The sequence below is a fragment of the Asterias rubens genome, chromosome 1 (genome assembly GCF_902459465.1).
Source record: "Asterias rubens chromosome 1, eAstRub1.3, whole genome shotgun sequence".
Lineage (NCBI taxonomy): Eukaryota > Metazoa > Echinodermata > Asteroidea > Forcipulatida > Asteriidae > Asterias > Asterias rubens.
Genome location: NC_047062.1, coordinates 21,560,785 through 21,583,779, shown reverse-complemented (window position 1 = coordinate 21,583,779; position 22,995 = coordinate 21,560,785). Strand labels below are relative to the sequence as shown.

At 39.6% G+C, this 22,995-nt stretch overlaps 6 protein-coding genes across 8 annotated transcripts; 4 read left to right on the top strand and 2 right to left on the bottom strand.

Moving 5' to 3' along the window:
* The first annotated feature begins 337 nt into the window (after window positions 1-337).
* LOC117291882 (fatty acid-binding protein, heart-like) lies at window positions 338-3,400 on the top strand. Its single transcript, XM_033773855.1, has one exon. The coding sequence runs from the start codon at window positions 739-741 to the stop codon at window positions 1,180-1,182; it is 444 nt and encodes a 147-aa protein (XP_033629746.1). The 5' UTR covers window positions 338-738; the 3' UTR covers window positions 1,183-3,400.
* A 550-nt stretch (window positions 3,401-3,950) lies between these two features.
* On the top strand, window positions 3,951-5,500 carry LOC117291881 (sodium/calcium exchanger regulatory protein 1-like). Its single transcript, XM_033773839.1, has one exon. It carries the CDS (start codon window positions 4,224-4,226, stop codon window positions 4,707-4,709), a length of 486 nt encoding a protein of 161 aa, XP_033629730.1. The 5' UTR covers window positions 3,951-4,223; the 3' UTR covers window positions 4,710-5,500.
* A 1,215-nt stretch (window positions 5,501-6,715) lies between these two features.
* LOC117291870 lies at window positions 6,716-9,811 on the bottom strand. Of its 2 annotated transcripts, XM_033773817.1 has the most exons (3): window positions 9,504-9,811; window positions 8,199-8,240; window positions 6,716-7,288 (listed from the first exon to the last, which is right to left on the bottom strand). In XM_033773817.1, exon 3 carries the CDS (start codon window positions 7,194-7,196, stop codon window positions 6,783-6,785), a length of 414 nt encoding a protein of 137 aa, XP_033629708.1. In that variant the 5' UTR covers window positions 7,197-7,288; window positions 8,199-8,240; window positions 9,504-9,811; the 3' UTR covers window positions 6,716-6,782. The 2 variants fall into 2 exon arrangements, with proteins under 2 accessions (XP_033629708.1, XP_033629714.1); XM_033773823.1 differs by lacking the exon at window positions 8,199-8,240.
* Window positions 9,812-12,507: 2,696 nt separating this feature from the next.
* Window positions 12,508-14,007, bottom strand: LOC117291859. Of its 2 annotated transcripts, none has more exons than XM_033773797.1 (2): window positions 13,936-14,007; window positions 12,508-13,470 (listed from the first exon to the last, which is right to left on the bottom strand). In XM_033773797.1, exon 2 carries the CDS (start codon window positions 13,438-13,440, stop codon window positions 13,042-13,044), a length of 399 nt encoding a protein of 132 aa, XP_033629688.1. In that variant the 5' UTR covers window positions 13,441-13,470; window positions 13,936-14,007; the 3' UTR covers window positions 12,508-13,041. The 2 variants fall into 2 exon arrangements, with proteins under 2 accessions (XP_033629688.1, XP_033629695.1); XM_033773804.1 differs by having other exon boundaries at window positions 12,508-13,466; window positions 13,936-13,985.
* Window positions 14,008-16,892: 2,885 nt separating this feature from the next.
* LOC117291850 lies at window positions 16,893-18,835 on the top strand. Its single transcript, XM_033773786.1, has 2 exons — window positions 16,893-17,000; window positions 17,947-18,835. The coding sequence occupies exon 2, from the start codon at window positions 17,977-17,979 to the stop codon at window positions 18,367-18,369; it is 393 nt and encodes a 130-aa protein (XP_033629677.1). The 5' UTR covers window positions 16,893-17,000; window positions 17,947-17,976; the 3' UTR covers window positions 18,370-18,835.
* A 2,139-nt stretch (window positions 18,836-20,974) lies between these two features.
* Window positions 20,975-22,272, top strand: LOC117291839. The gene is made up of 2 exons (XM_033773775.1): window positions 20,975-21,164; window positions 21,800-22,272. The coding sequence occupies exon 2, from the start codon at window positions 21,828-21,830 to the stop codon at window positions 22,221-22,223; it is 396 nt and encodes a 131-aa protein (XP_033629666.1). The 5' UTR covers window positions 20,975-21,164; window positions 21,800-21,827; the 3' UTR covers window positions 22,224-22,272.
* Window positions 22,273-22,995: the final 723 nt, after the last annotated feature.

Sequence of the window (22,995 nt, the reverse complement as noted above, 5' to 3'; positions counted from 1 at the left end):
GAGGTGTTTGTAGCAGTTTGTTGCTCGTCCTGTTTAACCATCTATGAGGCAGAAACCTTTATATCAAAATCCATAAGAAGAACGGTTTAAAAAAAAAAGAGAATTCATTGTTTTCTTTTTGCCAAACGATAACTTTGAAGACGACTCTTGATTTAATGAACTCCAAATTACCAGGAGCTCCAAAATATGCAAATCCATAACAGCTGACTGTATTGGTTTTGGGTTGGGGTGCAGCAGGGAGTCGGGCGGAGAGTGGAGGTTGGTGTGAGGGACGGGTCGCAATAGTGTTCTCGGTACATCAACACTGCCACTGTAGTGCTTTTCAATGGGGAATTTATTGTTCTTCTAAATCGTTTTAAAAAGGGAACACTGAATTTTGTTTTGAGTATGGCAATTCTTTATATTATTAAAATATTGTACGCAAGTCCCGCATACATGACTTAGAGGGTACGAGTTAACTTGGGTATATGGAGGAAGGAAATTGTGTGTCAGGAGATAGATCACTAACTTGAAGGTTCGATGTCAGAGTTTGAGAAAAATATTAAACATTTTTTACGGCAATTATGTATGGTAACAGATTACACCAAAAAGTCGAGGTTTTATAATGCTTGGTTTACTATTCATGGAGGTACATTGGGCTATTGCGATCCTAAAATTGAGAGTCACTTAAAGTGCGCCCTCTATGCCTAAAGATGGCTATACAAAGAAAGACGGTCATTCCTTTGTAAGATTTCCACCATGGCGGACGCATCATCACCACCTGCGGATCTGAACGGCAAATGGCAACTCGTCAGAAACGAGAAATTCGACGCCTACCTGAAATCCGTGGACATTGGGTTAATCAAACGAAAGATGATCAACTCAATGACACCCGTAGTAGAGATGGAGCAGAACGGCGATGACTTCAAAGTGACAGCCAAGATACCCGTCGCCGGACCCATCGTGTCGACGTTCAAGGTGGGCGTTGAGTTCACCGACTCCAACCCGATGATGGGAGGCACTGACGAGAAGCGTGTCCTGGCGGAGTGGCGGGGGTGTAAGCTGGTCCATACGGTGGTTTCGGCCCCAAAGGACAAGCCGATGTCAATCGAACGAGAGATCGTCGACGGAGAGCTGGTTATCACCATGACTAACGGGGACGTGGTGGCGAAGAGATACTTCAAGAAGCTACCGTCACAATAACGGTCGGTATAGCATCTCACATCAGTACCCCACTGTCATACTATAGGAGAGTACATCATTCTCATTCAGCAGCTATTGCCACTAACCATCATGGCAATGAAGGCAATCAGGAGCCGGACATTACATCTCTTCCTACATGGTATCAGTTTATCGAGGCCATGCCAAGAATCCATGATGTGTCATTTGCAGATCGCCCACTCTCCTGCATGTTATGGACCAAGGATCCTCAGAGTATTCATAATTTTCGAGAAACTTGTCAATTGATGTTATCTTTTTCAACAAGTGTATTTTGTAATTAATTTCATGTGACTGTCTTGAGCCGCCTTTGAATTTGTGTTGTTGATCTGTGCGCTATATAATGTCTCCTGGTTGATTGATTGATTTTAGTCACAAAACAGTAAGCTACTATCAAATGAAAGCAAAACATTCCCAATCAGTGGAATTCTTTAGCAGATATTGACACTAACTGTCTTAGGGCTAGCTTAGTCCCAATATCACTCCGCATAGAGAAAGGAACAATGTCTTGTCTCTATGTAAGTTATACATGTATAGGGGTCCATAATCTAGTAGTGTGTAGCCATCTTATATTGTGTTTTCTGCCATACAATATTCAAATCAATACAACAAAAAAGACAGAGTTTAAATTGATGCCTGCTAAAATCATCAAGGCACAGTCATATAATTATAACCAGTGGTGCAATGGTGCTTTTCTAATGGCTTCTATACAGTCATGCAAATATTATTAGAAACCCTTAATAATTGGATGGAGTGTGAAGGTTCATGCATGCACGGTCATGGGTTGCAATAACACGGGGCTTGCCTCCATGCTGGTTCCCACTGTGTTGTGGCTGCATGCACATGGGATGTGTATCCATGGTTTATCCTCCATGGTTTATCCACAAGGACAAAATCACCATCATAATGAGGATTGCACAGAGTCAACAAAGCGGGCCAAGGCAGGGGGAGAAACACTTGCAGTGCCAAAGGTTCTTGTTTGTCTACGTTTTTTTTTTACAGTTAAAAATAAATAAGTTGCACTGGCTTGTGTCCATGTGCACTGGTGATTTTGCAGAATACATTTTTAACGTGGGAAAGCACTTAATATGCAATCAACCAAATCTATGGTTGTATACATTACATGTAGATGGATATTGACCTTTATTTTGTATCCATACAAACTAACCCTATCCTTAACCATTGGTTACAATAATGGATTCTTCCGTACGGGTAGTCAACCATTTCTAGGTTTACACTTATGTATTTTGCAGACAGGATTCGAACGTAGAAAGCAATGAAAATGCAATCAACAAAGTCTATTATGCTTGTGTGGATATTGACTTTTGTATGGTAATCAATATGAATGCTTTCGTGCGGGGTGAACCAGCCATCTTTTAATACACTGATGTATTCTGCACTCAGAATATTAATTTACATTTTGAAAGTATAGAAAGCACTGATAACTCAAGCAACCAACTCTTTGATTGTGTGTATACATGGATTTTGACCTCTATTTTGTTATTATGGTGACGACATGAATGCTTCCGGCCGTACGGCGTGATCAACCCGCCATTTTGTACACTGATGTGTTTTGCAGAAGACATTTCGAACGATGACCCCCCCCAAAAAAAAAAAAAATATATATATATATATATATTATATATATAAAAAAATAAAGTAAAAAAAAATCAAAAAAAAAAAATCAACCAAACCAATGTGTTAGATGGATATGCCATTATGTGGATGCTTCCAAACGTTTTTTACACTGACTTATTTCTGAATGTTTTCAGAAGGACTGTAGGCCTATTGTTTAAAGTCAAAGTGTACCTTCGATCTTTCAAACTGTTCGATTGCTTTTAAAATCCTGTACAAATGGTAGATGTCTGAGAAAGTTTCATTTCAAAAGGTGGTCGCATTTTTTAGAATTCGTCTAAAACCCGGATCTTACAAGTGTTACTGCAGTAACGCTTCTCAGATTCAACCATAAAACATTATCGTTTTAAATATCCACAATACTTCAAAGTGAAACGTTTCTCAGAAGGCTTCATATTATCGAAAGCCAATGACGACGTCTTGAACCAACAGTTTTTGTGCCATAAATTTTATGAGTGATACCAAACGTATACCTCCCCTTTTAAGTTTAAACTATTATTGGCAAATTGCGTAGACTAGTAGTAACCTTCATTGAGAAATATTGAATAAAATTTCAATGCTCTTGAAATTATTATTGTAATGAATGTTTTCTGTTTATATATATATATCATGGAGTGTCACATGTGGGGCGGCTCAAAGCGTCAATATTATACGACTACAAGTATATATTATATGGTCCGGATAACTTTGGAACCTTCAGAGGGTTTGAAATAAACTCTAAAAAACTCCCTGGTCAAAATTAACCCGGATTCAGAGTCCCAGGGGGTAGTGTGAAATGTTTACCCTTTTTCGAGTCAGGCTGACCCTAAATCTGGTTTTCAAAAAGAGGATTATTCTGCGTGTGTCTGACTACTTTCTGGCGTCATTTTGACTTGGATCATACTGACCCAGAAATTGTTCAGAGGCTCACGGGACCTTGACCCGGGTCGAGGAGGAGGTTTTGAAGATCGTTCGTCCTTAACCCACAAAATGAGATCTTCCTTCAACGGCTGATGCAATAATTATTGTTAGTGTCATAACCGTGACACACAGAATTAATATTCTTGAAAAACCCAACTCGCTTCCTCGAAAGCTAGGAGCCATTCGTTACAGAGCGACAATAAACACCAACAACCAATAGAGGGCGCCATACAAAAATAAAGGCTTTGCAAGTCTTTTCGAAGTTCATCAATTTGTGTTTATCAAGCCAAAGAGCAAGGACCAAACGGTGCATTCACGCCCCTGCCATTGACATACATAGATAATCACGTGGTAACAATATTCCTATTTTTCAGCTATTTTTATCAATTTGTACTTTGTTCTGTGGTCATTGCAAAATTTCTACAGTTGTAAAGAAGCAACCAAACACAAACCTGAGCGCATGCTGCACCAATGATATACATTTTCGCAAAATGGCTGAAGCAAATACAACTGATGTAGATTTGAGCGGCAAATGGAAACTGGACAGAAATGAGAATTTCGACGAGTACATGAAAAATGCTGGCGTCGGCCTCATCAAACGTAAGCTCATCAGTTCCCTCCCTACCACCATCGAGGTCACCCAGACCGGTGACGACTTCAAGTTCCTCACCAAGACGCCGCTCGGCTCACGGCAGACGACGTTCACGCTGGGCGTGGTCTACCCCGAGACCAACCCGATGTGGGGCGAGAGGGAGCACCGTGTCCTGGCCGATTTTGACGGTGGGAAGCTGGTGCAAAACGTGAATACGGCTCCGAAGGGCAGGTCGATGCGTTTTGAACGTGAAATCGTAGACGGGGAGCTTGTGCTTACCATGGTACTGGGTGAGATGGTAGCCAAGAGGTACTTCAAGAAACTCGAGGAAGCTGTACAAGTTAGTGATGAAAAACCTGCAGCAAAACCATTGGAACTTAACTGAACAATGTTGCACATGAATGAGCAGGTGCTTAGTTTCAAGACTCACCCTTAATATCAACTTAGATGGTGACTTTTCCAAAAACTTGGTGACTAACTGATGGGGCTACTTTTCCAAACAGTGAACTCTCATAATCAGAACTGAACAAAGAGCAGAGTAAGCTATCGAAACGTCGTGATCTACAGCGTTTTCCTACGAATGAGGAAAGGTTCACTTCACATACTGTTGTCAAATTGTCACACGAAAACTATTACAGTAATTTTCTTCTCAGCAACTTTAAAACGTATTGAATTAAAAACTTGAGTTTAAAGACTTGAAAGTTTGCATGGATGGGAGGCATCGGAATACAATCTATGGTGAGATTTATTTGCAGAGACACGATGTAGGCAATGGACAAACTGAAAGGAACCGATGAATTGACAACGTTTTATCTCATTATAATGATTTCATTATTATACCATCTAGACACAGGCATTATAACAATTTCCCATGGGGAAACAAATCGAGTATAGAAGGGCCGACCTACCGGTAGGCATATTAATGTTGTTGTTGTTGTTGTTGTTGTTGTTGTGACTTGTAATCAGAAATCAATAAGAATGTTTTATATACACACTTTTCCATTTTGGTTTGGTTTTGACCGAATTTCGGACAAATTATCTTATAGGCTGTATCTGAAATATGATAATTTCCGACACACAAAATGTTGCGTTTAGTATAGGCTTTCTCGGTCAAATTCGGCACATGAGCAGTCAATTTCATTTTCATGCGTTCGAATTAAAGCTGTTTTGCCTCTCCAGTTGTTACTACGTTTCAAATTCAGAATTCGGCCATTCAATTTCGTTTTGGGTCGAGTCAAATTCCTTTAGCACTCTGTTCAATTTAGCGGGGCGTCATTCTTTTTGATGACAGAATAATTTTGTTCGTTTAATACGCAATATTTATTGATTATTCCATGTTGATTTTAAACTATCTGTACCCTTGTCATAATATGTCGCCAAATGGAATTATTCAAGGTACAATAAAATAATGTTTGATTAATAGTCCAATTAATAATTCTTCTTTCATTTACGAGTTGGTACGTAGCCGTATACACAAAGTAGAACACAGTTATCTGAGGTCAATAATTATATAGACTTTCACCTTCGGAACACGATAACAATAATATTTACCAAAGCCAAAGCTATTGATTTTACAGCTGATTATAATCCAGAGGGTCAACCCTCGAAGCAACAACACAATATTTGCAAGACTAAAAACGTCAATACCCGTATCCTCTGGTAATTATGTCTATCATCAGACATTAGTTGACATTATTGTCGTGACCTAGTATACAATAACGGGGCGTAATCCGGTAATTACAAAAAAATCAAGAGCTTTGTATTGAGAATATTGCGGCATGGAGTCACGTGGTTGCTGGCGCCATTTTCGGTCCACTTGTAGCACAGCTCAAAGTGCAGTCTATTCTGGCATCCTGTGAACGCATAAAGTGGTTTTGTTGGACCGAAACTGGCCCTTTATAACTGAATGCAAAAAAGAAACCACCCAAATTGTAATTCCCGTAAACTTTTCCGAAGATTATGCGAACATTGAAACTTGTTTGTTCTTGTTTGGGAGTGTAACAAATAATGTGACTATAAAATTGTATCGTGTGAACTTGACATTGCACGTCACAAACCTCCATGTATTTTGATCCATTTCAGCACAATTCCTAATAGCAAACAGTGACATTAAAACCAGACTGTTTGGTTTGTACAGTGCAAATCAACAATACGTCCACGGGCATGATATTCTTTCTACTTTTTTGCCCATGGAAAAATCATAAAAAGTTGAAAACTAATAATGCCCCCCCCCTTTGACCAAATATCATGCCTGTGTCCATTTCGAAAATGGACAAAATATCACAAGTTCCCATAATTTAAACGCTGTGCCAATCTTTGGCAAAAGAAACCCAAATGAGCACTATTTTCTTCGAGTTATGAAAAAGGGGTGCAGGTAGATTCAGCATTTTGCTGAGCTATAGGGCCACCCGATGTTATTGGAACCGCTGTCTTGGATAACGGTTCATATATAAAAAGATCAGCATCTTTCAAAGGTCGTGGTGATGGTAAAGTCTTTGGTCATCACAACACACACGAGCATACCGTCCACAACGCTCCTTGACAGGGACGAATCCCCCTTGACGTTAGACGTGACCAGCCTCCGTCCATTCCACATCGTTACAATATCCACCTCCCGTCCCATGATGTTGTCTTTCAAAGGCTTCCCAAGCTCGTGTCGCTGAGTTTTTAGTCCTCCGTCGGATTTATTCACGATGATGTAAGCGCCCTCACCGTCCTTAGTGATGTCCAACTCACAATAAGGATTCTCCGGTATCTTGCTCTTTTCGATGTTGAATACCTCGGCAAATTCGTCCATTCCTTCCGTTTTGACGGATTTCCATTTGCCAATAAAGGCCTCCTCTACGTCTGCCGGTGGTATCGAATCTTCCATTGTTTTGGACGGTATAGTTTTTGTTCTTTCTCAGCAACAATCTTTGGTCCGCCACGTTTGAGTTACCATTGCCCCGACTGTCAAAATCAACACTATGGAAAGAAGAGGGGAAAATATTTTATGGACATCATGCAACGGAAGCATTTATTTGGTTATCCTGGAAACAGAATTCAACAGTTTATCTCATGTTGTCTTGTTTCATATACCGACAAAATTGTTCTGAATAGACGACTCAATAAATTTGGTAACATTATGTAAATTGTCTAGAATGTATTGTGAATGTTTTCTTTGTTCCTGTAAATTAATCTGTATATTTCGTGAGTAAATAGAACTCAATAGTATAGTAAGTTTGGCAATGTGAGAATGTTTCAGTTAACATGTCTTGAACTTAGGGGCACTTCTATGGGGAACTTTTTTATTGAAACCTTGCATGCACCACACCACGGTAGTTACCGCGTGTGCCGTATGTTAATTCGTAGCATGCAGTGAAAGTGATTGAACGATTTTATTGATGATGGTACTGAACATTTATTTCTTAAACAGTCAGATACGTTTTTGGTGACATAATTTTCACTGATTCAACCATAGAGCAAGGACAACCAGTGCTGGTTCAACCAGTGTATGATAACATTGATTTATTGTATATGCCTTGCGATCGGCGCATGGTGGATATTTGACATACAAAAATGCAATCGTTTTTTATTTTTTTATATTTTATTAAGTATCCTCTAGTTTGAAAAAATTACAGGCTGACGACTTAACCAGATTAATCACTACATCCAGTATACAGACGATCGTCAAGTTATGATGAAACATATAGTACAAGGCTCTTCCTCTGTGCTGTGCACAGAAAGGCCACCAGGGCTATAGGACGGAACATACACAAACGGTTAGCAACTATGATTGCTATCATTTGAAAGTACGTACACTACACATGTACCGGGTAGGCCTAGGGTTAGGAAAAAAGAAGAAGAAAAAAAAACCGTAAAAACCCAAACTTACCCTTACATTATCTGCTGTACATTAACCCATCCGTGACAAGTTCTAAAAGCAAACGGTGAAAATATCTACAAAATGTCAGCCGACTTAAATTCAATCGTGAAAAAGGACTTGTCAACTAAAATATTGCAGACAACTGGCACTAAAAACATCCGAGTCCTTGCTCTAAATAACACAGAATGTACGTTCAATGAGGTTGGTTTGTTTATCATTGCATGGCTAAACCTATTGGGTGACGTCAAAAGATGAACTTTGTGCTGTTTATTTGACAAGTTTATAACGGAGTATTAAACAGAGGTTGTACTGAAGACACACATTCTCTGGGGCATTAGGTCAAAGTTGATTAACTGTATTTATAAGTGAGTGGGTTATGTGTTTTGACTTACCACCCGATTTCATTTTCTGTGGTCATTGTTGCTGGTCAATAATACAATAGGCTCACTTCCATTGATGTTCCTTGCTGGGCTCAATCAAGCTCCCCGTGGGCAACCCTCCACATTCTAAGCTACGACCCCGTATATTATTTTGCACAAAATGTAGTGATTTGCAATATAAAATATTGGCAAATCTCAAAGGGTGTATGATCAAATAATCACTAGATATAGGCTAGTATTATGATGGCGTACGTAGGCCCACACGTCATGGACATGTCCACTACCCAGTATTGTATGGAGCATGTCCTAGGATGGATGTAGGCTAGGCTATGTAGCCTAGGCTATGAAGGCAAACTGATGACGATAAACTTAAATGTGGTATAACCAATCTATTTCTATACCTCCATGATAATGGATGTAGAAAAAATTAAGTCTAATCGGGACACTCCCGTGCTAAATTTAATGTACTTGGCGCGGCTATAATATAGTGTTAATTCACTAGGCTTATCACCTGTCTTGCCGGGCGATTTTTAAGGCCCCCAAAATAAAAAGCCTTGTAATGCACACTATCCTTTGTCATTAAATACACCAACTGCACATGGCAGAGCACACCAGCAAGGTCATATTAAAGCGTATGGTTGTGGTCTATTCTTGGTTCTACTTCCTAAGAGAGGTAAATATAGCTAATTATGCCTCCCCTCTGAAGTTTAGTTCTAGCATAATTATTAAACACTGTAACATGGAGGTAGGATTAGACAGTAGCCCTTTCTTTTAACTTAGGCTAGGCGCTACTCCTTACCTAGCCACCATCCAGGCCGGCTCGTAGGCCCCATGTGATTGATAGGATTAGTTAGAAGCTAGAGTTGAGGTTTATGTAAACAATTATTTGCTGACATAATGGAATATCATTAAGACAAAACAAAACAGCACTTACGACTTTATTGTGTCTTGTGGCCACACCTGTCGAGGTTTACATCCCAACATAAGCCTCAATGTACAAAATGAACGATGTAATGTACTGTAGGCTATGTTTTGTATGTGTTAATGATTGTCTGTACACAGGTCGACAGGCTATGCCATTATAAAGGTCACATCGCTTTTTGCATGTGTGTACGACGTTCACTGTGTTGACCCTTGGCATACATGTACATGGTAGCATAATGTGTACGCAAAGACATGGTTGTTTTGATATAGCGCCACCAGCAGGTAACACGCGGTAAGGAATTATTCAGAACACTAAACATTTTTCGACTCTCCATTTGATTATATAATGGAGGCAACTCCTATATTAGACTGCCGCGGTTGATCCACATAAAGCGAAGCGTTACGGTGTCCAAGGGATTTCTGTCCCCGGGGGATTCTGTCCTCCATAATATTATGGAAAATAATGGACTGTACAAAATGATGAAGGAGGCTGGATCAAAAGAGGGCGCTCTCAGAAGAAGTTTGTACCGTGACAGCCTCTCTAGGGTGGGAAGGGTGTGGATGGGGGGGGGCTCAACAACATAATCTCTGGGAGACAGCATCTCCTGCCACACCAGCCAATGAGATACTTATACTTATACAACTTCGTCAAAGGATAACTTCATTTTGTTGGACGCGGAAGGCAATTTGTTTTTTTCTGTACATTAGAATTGTCATCCTAAACAATTTTCCGGATTTTTTTTCCAAAGGATTCCCTCTTTTAAATCGATTAAAAAAGAAGAAGATCCTATTGAAAAACCGCACTACGGCAGCAGGCGGACTGGAAAAGTGCTACACCTAGTAGCATATGAAGCCAACACCCGAGTGTGACTTTGGGCTGCGGCAATAATCACCACTGCCGTCGATTTCACCAAACTCTTCCTAACTTAGGATTAATCTTAGGACTTAGGACGGGTTCAGTTCCGTATCCAAATACGTAGGACGAATTGAACCCATCGTAAGTTAGGACGGGTTACTCGTCCTAACTCGAGTTAGGATTAATCCTAGTGTTTCGTGAAATCGGCCGCATTTAGCAACTGATGCTAAAATGCTAAATACTCCAAAATACTCAACAAAGGTTAGTCAGCCTCTTGAAATTTATTCTCAATCAAGTATATTTTTTGACAAATACATTTCAGATTTCTTTAAAATTTCTGGCGAGCCAGGCGTTTGGCAAGCCAGCCTAAAATGTATCACGCCTCCTCGAAGGTTGAAACACAGAAACCTAAAGTTGTGGTAACTTGCCCCCCCCCCCCCCGTAACAAAAAGAGAAGAAAGAATCAATTTGGCGCGTGCTTTTTGGCCTATTGAGAGTGGTGCACACATATACCAACGTCATCATCAATCATACTATGTGAAGTTAATTTCTCGAACCTGAAATGTCAACTCGTGTTACTCTCCTTAAAACAAACCTGTAGCAGCCCTACACAAAATAAACACAAAGTTCATGTTCGTTGAACTTTGTGCACGCTGAGTAAATTCATCCACAAACGATATTATTCATCATTTTATAGTCTTTTATCACGTCGTGTCAGCTTGTTTTACAAGCACTGGACCCTGGTTTACATGTGTACTTCGCTCATTTTGAAGAGCACCTCAAGTACTAAGACAGACAGAGAAGTCAAAAACGATCTGTGGGAAATGTCAATACTTCGATTTGATAGGGCTTTCTGAAGATGTGTTTTACTGAAAAGAATGGGCTGATGTGAAGTCGTAATAGTTTCAAGTACAAGTGGTGCAATTCTAGAGTCTAAAATGAATGTGGTGGGGGCGGGGCTTTGTTAATTTGTTCGATGTTGAAGCATGGAGGTAGAATTAGAAGTAAGCTTCCCATGTTATACACAAGTTAAGAGACGGGTTTTTACGAACAAAGTTGAAGCTCTCTAAAGTTTGTTTTCGCCATGTTTTTTCCTCTGACGAATTTTGACCGACAGATGCTGTTTCAAAACGAAAACGTACATTAATTGTTGCATACGCCACGGACGAGGCACGAACTATAACATCTTTGTACATGGCTGAAAGACGATTACTTTATCTTGATCCCATCAATGAACCATTTTAAAGTTTGTTGATTATCTTGCCCTAATAACTGGCTTATTGTTTTGTGCATTACCTCTAATTAAAGCATGCAACTCTCTCAAATAATAGTGAATGCTCATTTTAGCCTTAAATCGGCTCGCAGTGGCATATAAATTGCCAGTATGTGTATTGTGAATTTTTTTTTTGCGGATATAGAAAGCATGATGAATTTTCAGACTGTGAGCGTCAACTGTGTAGTTAGTGATATCAGTGCTCGATACACGACTCAAGCTACGTAAAGGAATTAACACTGCTTTTGTCAAATCCTATCTCTATTAATCGACCAGATATACCATTAGCGGTGTTGTTGATTTCATTCTGCAATGTTACTTTTAGTTATTTAACCACACCTTTAAAGGGAAGGTACACGTTTGGTAATTGTCAAAGACCAGTCTTCTCACTTGGTGTATCCCAACATAAGCATAAAATAACAAACCTGTGAACGTTTGAGCTCAATTGGTCATCGAAGTTGTGAGAAAATGATGAGAGGAAAAACACCCTTGTTGGACGAATTTGTGTGCTTTCAGATAGGAATAAAAGACTTCTAGCTAGAAGTCTGTTATTATTTTAGTGAGAAATTACCTCTTTCTCAAAGTCTATGCTACTTCAGAGGGAGCTGTTTCTCACAATGTTTTATACTATCAACAGCTTTCCAATGCTCGTTATCAAGTCAGTTTTTAAGTTAATATTTGTTTTGAGTAACTACCAAACGTATACCTTCCCTTTAACTTAAAATTTTAATCCACACGAACTATCCGGCGACTGGACACAGTTTTACTTGTTTTATTTATTGGTCTTTGCATACGTGCCGCTTGTGACGATCCGGCAGCTTTTGAAGTTGTTGGGGGGGGGGGTATTTAAATATTTTACAAATTGACTCTGAGTACTGGTTTTTTTGTAACTTTGTTCTTTAATATTCAATAAAACGTAATTTAACGTGGAAAATGAACATTTTAAACCTGGATTGCAGCTGCGCTTGTGAGAGGTTATGACGTAAGAACAATAATTCGTTTAGTGCGTGTTTAGTTTCGCATGATGAAGTTTCCCAAGTAACAGTAAATCATGTCAGGGTGTAGGTCTTGCACCATGCAGTAATTCAACAAGTGAGATTTGTATTATGTTGGAAAACACAACTGTGCTTTATATTTTTACATCGGTATTCAAATGATTAGTTTAATATAGTCTGGAGTGATGTTTGTTGATGTCCCTCTAAAGATGAAAGTCAGTGTGATCTTGGAGGAATTCCGATTCCTTCCTACATGGTGTGAGTAATGGTCAACGCGAAGGTTTGAATCAATATCATACATCAATTAAAAGGACATTCAATTATCTTAAAGTTGGCTACCAAAAGATGTTTGTGTCTTCCATGGTAGTGGTTATCCTCCATGGCTGAAGGAGTGAAGACAGCACCCATTATGAGCCTCCTTGAGTCAGGCTTTCTCGTAGTACGTCTTGGCCACAGTGCCCTCGTGCTCAACAACGAGCACCATCTGATCCCCTTCCATCATCCTGGTGGAGGTCCCATCCCCGTCGATCCTTCTCAGGACCAGCTTCTTCCCCTCCCACGCCGTGCTGAACTCCAGCTGCGTGCCTGGTGGCATCTCGGTGATGAAGTTACTCCCAACGTTGATGGTTTTCTCCTTCAACCCGGTGTCCATGCTGTTGGCGGACTTGATGGTGATGACGTCGCCGCACTGGCTGATCTCCTCAGTCACTTTGATGTCTGCTGGTAGTGGAAGGCTTCCCTTGGGGACCTTGGTCTTCTGGAGGAACTCTGCCCAACCCTCGGTCTTGCAGGAGGTCCACGTGCCGGAGAAATCCACTGCCATGATGCAAACTGGTTCGAAGGAGTAACCTGTCTGGATGACACAGTGAAAAAGAATACACATTTTGAGAAATAATGAAGAGAATTTACCGAGCTACGGTGCCATTGATACCATACTCAGATTGATCTTGTCAGCAAACCAGTATAGGTATTGGTGTCCGTTTCCTATAGGTAAAATCTTCAAGGGTCTCTGGTGCGTACCACCGCAGAGCTTGGACCAGACCACTGACTAGACCACATCCCTTCTCCAGGACCTCCTTTTTGTGTCGAAGTCATAAGAAAACTTCTTACATGCAAAAAATAAAATATTTTCAGTTTGTCAAATGAACTATAGGATTTGTAACAGTGAAAAATTGTCTCATCTTCTTTTGAGTTAATTTAATCTTCTAAATTTGGACAAAACCTAAACAATAAAAAATTGTCACAAATATCTCAGATTACAAAAATATTTTAATCTGTTAAATGTCTATAGACAAATACCATTTCATCACATTCATACCTTACTGTGAAGATACAAACTGCGGTGGACGATGGGCAAGTGTCGATGCCTCGGTTTAGAAAAAGTAGACAGGGTGTAACAGACACCCACACTTTATAGTGCTGTGATTCACACGTGATTCAAAGGCAGACATAATCCTTGTACCTGATACAAATCGTCCTAATTACACCATATTAGGAGCTGGAAATCCACTTCAGTGTTAAAATTTGGCACAGGGTGCAAATTCTGTATTCTTATGCCAGACGGGGCTGTTGATAACATTGTGAAACGGTTTTTACTTTTAAAGGATCGTCTACTGTTAATTTGTGCATAATTTGTATTCAAAACACGGCAGGCAAGGGGAAAGGAACTCCTGGTTTGCAGTTCAACGTCTTATTTTTTGGTTAAAGAAAAGTAAAATCACAACCAAATTTGACAAGTTTATGATTGATCTGCAAAGGCAAAGGATACCTTTAGTATGTACACGATAAAACTAGCATCTGAAGGTAGCGTGTCAACAAGTGGTCGCGTTTTTTAGATTGCCGAAAATCCAGAACGAATAATGTCCACGACGCAGGAAGATATGAGTACAAAATCTGTATGAGAAACGTTATTGGCATTAACGCTTCTCAGATTCAAATATCCGGGCATAAAAACTGTTATCTTTTACAGAACCACTTTACTTCAAAGTGAAATGTTTCTATAGAAGATGCTTTATATCAGACGCTATATTATTGCCATTAATCTGTCAGAGTTATTACCACATCTTTTTTGATAAAAGTTTGTTATTTTATTGTATTATTAAAGTTTTCAGATAAATACTTTTGTCCAGCCCTGACAACATGTATTTTTATTATTTGATTAAAAACAAAGAAGAGAACAACTAAATACTGTTTGCTAATTACAGATTTAAGAACAATTCTCATTCCCTGAAACCCCCCCACCAAAAAAAAAAAAAAACACAACAAAAAACACGAAAAAGGCAAAATGAAACGTAGTTTGTTGAAAGGTAGACCTGGATCGTTGTATCTGACATAATTAGTCGTAGACAATTAATGTGTGATCAAGCAAAACTTACAAAAAAAAAATAGTAAAAACGACCTCTGAAAATATGGGTTTAATCCTTTGTGTAGATTCAAGAGAAAATAGTGAAAACCACGCACAATTTTCACAATCATGTTTTCCGTGACCATTTCGCTCTTAAATGAAGTCATTTTCAAGAAAACTGTGTCAGAAAACCTTAACCGATTTCGGGTGTACAACCATAATTTAGGACAAAATGTTTATGCTGAAAATATTGTGCATCCACATGTTCTGTTGCCTATGACTCGTTACACAGGATCCTGATTAATAATATCTGGCAAGTCTTTGTACTGGTACCCGGTTAAATATCAATCTCGATAAATGGAAGTTGCTTATCAGCAATACCAGCATTTTTGTTAAAGTATTCAGTGATTTGTACGTATTGTTTTAAAGCATTGCTATTTTTAGGCCTCAGGGCCTCAGTACAAGTTTGCCATAGCTGAATCCATTCACGCATGTAAGGCCAAAATCTGCACAAGGTAAAATGGGAAGGCTTTTTTTTAAAGTACTGTGACTTCATTTTCTACGTAATTTTCTCGGTAAGCGCAGCACCATACAAGTGTGCTGAAATAACATCCAGTGCAGTGAGGGCCAAGTTTTAGAGCTGCTTAAGCACAAAAAGTAGCTAAACAGAACAAAGCTACCACAATAACGTTACCAGCCAAAATACCATATCGCATGCACCATTTATGACTGGTATCTTGCTAAGCACAACATTTTTAAGCATTGTTTGAAGCTTTGCATGGTGTGGATAACTAGAAGGATACTATTTCATTAATAGTTAACTTACAGGTACAACCATGTGAAAAATCTCTTTTGTGGGAGTGTTGGCTCTGAAAAGAGCCGGTGTGGTCTCGACATTTCTAGGGGGAATTGTCTGCTTAAGCAGCTCTATGAAATTAGGGCCCGGGTTGAGCAACAAACATTATAAACGCCCACCACCACAAAAAGCACACATCAACAAACACCAACAAATAACCCCAAACAAACCTAATCGAACACACACACACACACATACCCTGACTTGAACAGACTGCTCTAAAATCAACATTTTCAAGTTTTCGTCTGAGCACGCGTTGTTTAAAGCCATTATACACTTTCGGTAAAATAAATAAATCAAAAAAAATCACAGATTTACAAATAACTCACAGGGTTTACAGAAGGTAGTGGTGAAAGACTTCTTTTGAAATATTATTCCATGAAATGCTTTACTTTTTGAGAAAACATTAAAACAATATCAATTCTCGATAGCGAGAATTACGAATTTATTTTGAACAAATGTCTTGACACGAGGAAACGTGCGGATACAAGAGTGGGTTTTTCCCGTTATTTTTTCCCGACTCCGATGACCGATTGAACCTAAATTTTCACAGGTTTGTTATTTTATATAGAAGTTGTGATACACGAAGTGTGGGCCTTGGACAATACTGTTTACCGAAAGTGTCTAATGGCTTTTATGTATGTCAAATGAAAATTGATTGGCTATACCTGCTGCTGAGGAAGTCTAGCAAGGACATAATAAAGGCCAGTCAATGGGCACGTACTTGGTGGTATTGAAGCCTCTGATCGAACCGCAAACAGCCATATGCTGAAAAGGAGTCACGGGGCAAAGGTGGCGAAGTTGCCCCAGAAATTAAACATAAACTCACTGTAGTTGTATTTTTAGTAGAATCGAGGTAAAGGGTAAAATAAACAAGTCATATGGTAGACATTTTTAATTGTGTTAATATTAACGCGGGTTAGTTTGTATAACCAAACACAAGATCATTGGTTCGTACCACGGATACGTAATGGTTATATTTAAACACGGGTAGGTGTTGTCAGTCACCTGATTATGCAAATGAGATAATCGACCAATAGGAGGACCCGTTAAACTTGGTCTTGGGACTGCCTGGTGATTGTTTGATCGCAGATAAAAAGGTTGGTAGATCGGTGAGTTCGTCCTTCTTGTTGTGATCAGCCCACTGCGACAGACGTTTCGTGTTTTCAGCTTTCATCTTCAGGTGAGATTTCTTGTTGGGTTCATGATGATTCCATTTCATTCTGAAAGGCACTAGACACTACTTGTTAGCATAAAAACTTACTTGGTTTGTATAACGATCAATGGAAAACTGTTTATAGTAAATAACATTGAGAGAAACGAATCCCTCTGAATTTGTAAGAAAGAGGTATAGTTTCCCACTCAAATAGTTAAAGACTTCAGCCGAAGCCTTTTATTATGCACCTGAAAGCACACAAAGTAATGCAACAAGGGTGTTTCTTCTTGCATTAACTCTCTTGCGAATTCAATGACCAATTGAACCAACATTTTCAAAGGTTCGTTATTTAATGCATAATGTTTGGATACACCAAGTGAGAATACTGGTCTTTGACAATTACCAAAGGTGTCCAGTGCTTCAATGAGACGGTTAACATCTTAACAGTTTAAATCTCTATGTTGATACAATAAGATGTCACTATAGTCGGGCCTACCAGTATACTTTACACTTGATTTTATAAAGAAAAACAATTTGTTTTGCTCATCGGCCCTTTAAAGTACAAGAAGCTGCCATAAATGCTGACGGTGCAAATAATGTTTTCGATGTTCTGAAATGTTAGAGCCATACAAGTCAAATAATCGGGCATTGATAGTTCCAGACAAGACGGAAGAAAACATTAAGGCACATGATTAGGCCTAATGCTCGATAATTTATGTATTATTTGTTTTATGTTTTGTACCAAAGTGTTAATTTTATATGCAGTCTAAATGGCTGCCTCTGAATTTACTGTTAAATTCACCTTTTTTGACTCCGCCATTAGTTTTATATTAAAAAACACCTATGGATTATCATCGAAAAATAATAATATGCTTAAATGATTCCTTCCCATCCACCACCACCAAATTCAAGTGTAGTATCTTGACAGAATCTGTAGCTGATAGCTTGGTTTTGTTTTGCTTCTTTCCATCAGATATCCCAGACCAAAAACAAAACTCTCATCATGCCTACCGACTTCAGCGGTGTCTGGACCAGCGGTCGCTCTGAGGGCTGGCCGGAGCTTCTGACCGCTCTGAAAATCCCAATGGACAAGATCCCCAAGGACATGAAGATGACCGAGACCATCTCACAGTTAGGGAACGCAGTGACCATCGTCACCACCAACAACAAGGACCCGTCAAGCAAGAAGGAACTCACCATCAACGTCGGTAGTAACTTCACCAACAGCGTGATGGGACACGACATCGAGTCCTCGTCGGAGTGGAAAGATGACAAGCTGGTCACCAGAGCCACCGGGGGAAAGGGCGGCAGCGTCAGGGAGCTGGTGGGTGGGGAGATGCTCGTCACCATCGACTTCAACGGGACCGTTGCCAAGACGTACTACGTAAAGCAGTAAGATGTTTCCAGCAGTCAGCCATGGAATGAAAATGAACACTTCTTCGTATTATTTTTAGTTCATCGACCAAGCGGCATACTCCATCTCTGTAGATGTGCAAAGAACAATAACATTTCTCATGGTTCTTTTGGGTTTAGCCCTTTTTTGAGAAGGATATTCAAAGTGAAACATAACTGCCTTGCTTTCCATCACCAGGGATCCGAGTCCACATCTGACCCGGTAGTTTTCAGAGCGCAAAACATGTTTTCGAAAACTTGTTTTCTTTGGGTTTAGCCTTTTTTTCAGATGGTATACAATTGAACGATTCTGTAAAGCATAATATAAGTTTTTGAAAAAGACAAATTATTGCCAATTAGTAAAAGAGATAATTTTTAAAATTACAACTGTTTGTCATAATAGCCAGCCCTATCACGTTTGGATATTCAACAAAATTAAACATAGTTTATTTGAAGAAAAAGAAATCCTATTTTTGTTTCTCCGTGTGACTTTTGTACTGCGTTGTATTGCACTAAAACCCGGAAACTGAAGCTGGGTTTCAGCTTGATACCATCTGTACATATTTGTTTGTCTTCAAGTACATTCAAAACAACCAAGAGGAAGGATATCGCAATGCTATAATCTATAATTTAAAACTATGGTTTGACCTTAAATAGAGACACCTCGCCTGGCGCGCAAGTCGACCCATGCGCCACTACGACTGATTTTCTCCTTTTTGTTCAGTTTTGGTTAACAATTCAATAAATAAATACAAAATGCGAATGTTAAATCATTGCTGTCGCTCTTGGAACCCCCCCCCCCCCCAAAGTCCTTTTATATTATTACAACCTGGGCCCAATTTCATAGATCTGCTAAGCACTAAAATTTGCTTAGCATGAAACTTCTTCCTGGATAAAAACAGGATTACCATCAAAATTACAATTTGATGGATATTGCCTGTTACTGGTAATCAGCTGTTGTTGGCTTATCCTGAAAACCATATGGAAATTTGGTTGGAAAACCTGTTTTTATGAAGACAAAAATGTCATGCTTAGCAAACTTTTGTGCTTAGCAGCTCTATGAAATTGGGCCCATGTTCTACCGGTACTTTGTAAGAAATGCTGGTAGTATAGCCATCATGTAAATTTCTAAAACCACCCTTTGTACTTTTCAGCCAAACATGGGATTCGTTTAAGGGGACTAGCGTATCCCCAACTCCGGTTTGAGTATCAATAACCATGGGCCAAAATAATTGTTAGCATATTTTGGTAACGAGCGATGGACAGCTGTTGATAGTTTATTAAAATATTGTAAGAAATTGCTCCCTCTGACGCAACGTAGTTTTTGAGAAAGCGGTAATTTTACAATAAAATACGAAAAGACTTTAGGTCTGAAGCCCCCTTTTAAGCATCTGAAAGCACACACAATAATATTTTGTGCATTAAGTTTTTTTTTTTCAGTGTTCTCTTGCAACTTCGATGACCAAGAGTCGAAACATCACATTATTATTTTATGTATAATGGTGTTAGGACACGTGATCAAGTGAGAATACTGCTTTGACTAAACAACCTGGTATGAATAGTTAAATTATTTGTTTGTTTTGGACAATGAGCTTCAGAGATTGACTTGGGTAAACGAACTTACCTGTATCAAGTTCAGCTGCGACCTTCCTATATTTAGGGTAGGGTAACATTGACTAGCAACACGTCTGCATGGCGTGTCTGACCGAAGTCCGAGTGAGCTATTTGACACAATATAAAAGGGGCGTGTTCATAACCTTTTATTTTCTAACAAAATGTTTAGGCACAAAAATAACATCGTTCACGCTGTGGCCCCTTTCGTTCTAGCTATCATTAAACGAAAATAGATCGTGCAGTTTTTTTTACAGGCAGTTTTGGTTGCATGTTATGCATATCATCAAGGGGGGGGGGGGGGTAGACCTGACCCATAGTCATGGGGCAAAGTTATCATAAGCCGCCATTTTGTGGGTCATACACCATTATTTCTTACATTTTATACTAGTCAAAGTCTTACATTGCGCACGTATCTACCAACAATGTACTCATATGACGCTTTAGTATATAAATGTTGACAGACAGATATATAGGTTATTGAAGTTATGAGTTCCAGCCAAATGTATATAGCACCTTTTATAATGGTTTACAAAGTGCCACGGTGCATTCAGCAGCCTCAGCCAGGAACACCGGGGCGAACCCCTTCTCTTCTCGATAACTGCACGTGGTTATTTTACGTGTGTTTCACAAAACACGGGACCAACGGCGTTACGTCCCATCCGATGAATGGTTAAAAGTGTCTTGCTTATAACTAGGACCTAAAATACATTCACATGACGGCTTTCTACATTCCCCGATTAGATTAAATCCCCCTATCCAAACACAAAAAATACCGAGATGACAAAATGACAATCTAGGAAGGAAGCACACGAATCTGTTAGTGGGGACAAAAAGTGTTGCCAACCACCTGGAAACAAATACTGGTATCGTCATGGCCAGGGTCAAAATAGATTGACCTCTTAAAGGCACCCCCCCCCCTCTAACTAGGCCCTATAACTAATACATACTAGGGGTCAAAGTATTAAACAATAATCATTACAGCCAAGATACCCCCACAAGATCTGAACTTTGTTTTCAGTGACCCAAAGTTGATACCGTCCGTGACGCAAGTGCAGCAGTGTTTCGACAGACATAATACTCAAAGTGTATCTTTCTTTTCTTGTATTCCAAAAGTGATTGGATGTTAATTGATGTAGCAATTACTGAAGTTAATGGCAAACCACTGCGGACTTTAGAGCGTGTTTGGTAAGTACACAGTGTACGATCAATGCAAATTTAGGCTCTCGTTTTAGTATAAATAGCTCGGCCCACTGCATCAAACAGGGAAAGGGTCACAATTATAACTTAATAAGTAGGGCCATCAGAGAGGAGTTACCTCAGTCAAAGACATATTGTTTTAGGGACTATCAACAAAAATAGCAAATGATAATACACTGCAAAAGCTGGGGTGTTAAAATTGTATGTTGTCACATGTTAAAAATATGTACACATTTTATGGTTTATAAGCACAGGATGTTGTTGAGATAATACTAACACTGTGATTTCTTTTAAGTACCCGTTGTTGTATCTCTCAATGTGATTTTCTTTGTCATGAAAACTGAGGAATTATAACAGCCTTCTAGCCTTAAGCCGTCATACAGTCTTAAAATTCCAGGAAGATGTTTTTGTCTATGTCCTGTAACAAATAATTGGCAACAACTAGTTGATCAATGTGCCATGGTATAGCAGTCTTGGTGGTGGGGTCGTTACATACCGCGGCGGTTCAGACACGGGTTGCAGTTTTCTGAGGATCCGCCATTTGCTCAAATATAATAATTCAATAATGGTCAGTGCAAAAACGTAGACAACTTTCAAACCAACGAAAGTAGTTTTCCTTTCAGATGGATCAGTGATGACCTATTATCACAAATGGCAACCGACCTCAGCGGCAAGTGGAAGAGCGGTAGGTCAGAAGGGTGGCCGGAATTCCTCGCCAAGCTGGACATAGCCTTGGATAAGCTTCCGGCCAACCTAAGAATCACACACGACATCTCCCAATCCGGAGACAGGATCAACATCAAGACCGCCAACAACATCGACGAAACCATGAAGGAATCCACCATCATCGTGGGGAGCAACTTCAAGGACCAGTCGCCCTGGTTGAACGTGGAGTACACCACGGCGTGGGGTGACAACGGGGAGTTGGTGATGACCAGGACCACGGGGCTGATTGGGGGTATCACACGGGAGCTTGTTGACGGCGAGATGCTCGTTACACACACGCTTGATGGAGTCGTTGCAAAGGCTTACTTCACTAGACAGTAATACGGTTTATACTAGTAAATATTGAAACACAATTAATGCAAGGACACGCCTGGAATTTCAACTTGGGGGGGGGGGGGGGGGGGTGGGGGGGGGGGGGTCAAGGCTATTTTCATTTTCCAAAGGGCACTTTCTTTGAAAAACTTTTAGAAGACCACCGAGGCCAGGACCAGGGGCAACAGAGGCCATGGCCTTCATGTAATCCCACGCCGGAAAAGACTTGGTTTAGTAAAGTATTGTACCAGGGAAATGTGTATAGGGCCTATCTAAAAAACAATGATGTTGGTATAAGAACTTGTCTCAAGAAATTAGGACCATGGTCACCCAAAACACCATAAGAAATATGAAACCGTGATTGGCATTTAATTTGTAATATTGTAAAGAATGCAATGGCTTATAAGATAGTGTCGTCATGATGTGCACTATAGAGTTAATTATGACGACTATTTTTTTTAGTTGCTCTGAGCTTAAGTTTGAATTCTGCGCGGGGCGATTCTCGCATTGAAATGGTTCGAATCCTGACGAAGAGGATCAAGTTTCCTCGGATTATTATGGGTTCGGAGTTACAACCCCAATAACAAACGATTTGGTCAATCAAAACACCTCTCAGTGAGGGACCTGTTTGGTCCTTAGGTTACACAAGGTTGTTTTGCAGTTTTATCTTATTCTTATTTTTATTTTTTATTTATCTAAAGTGTGTTGTTAACGTGCGTGTTGTTTACATTGCCTGAGTTTAGTTCAAGCTCCAGTTAAAACTGCTTAATTTATTTATTTT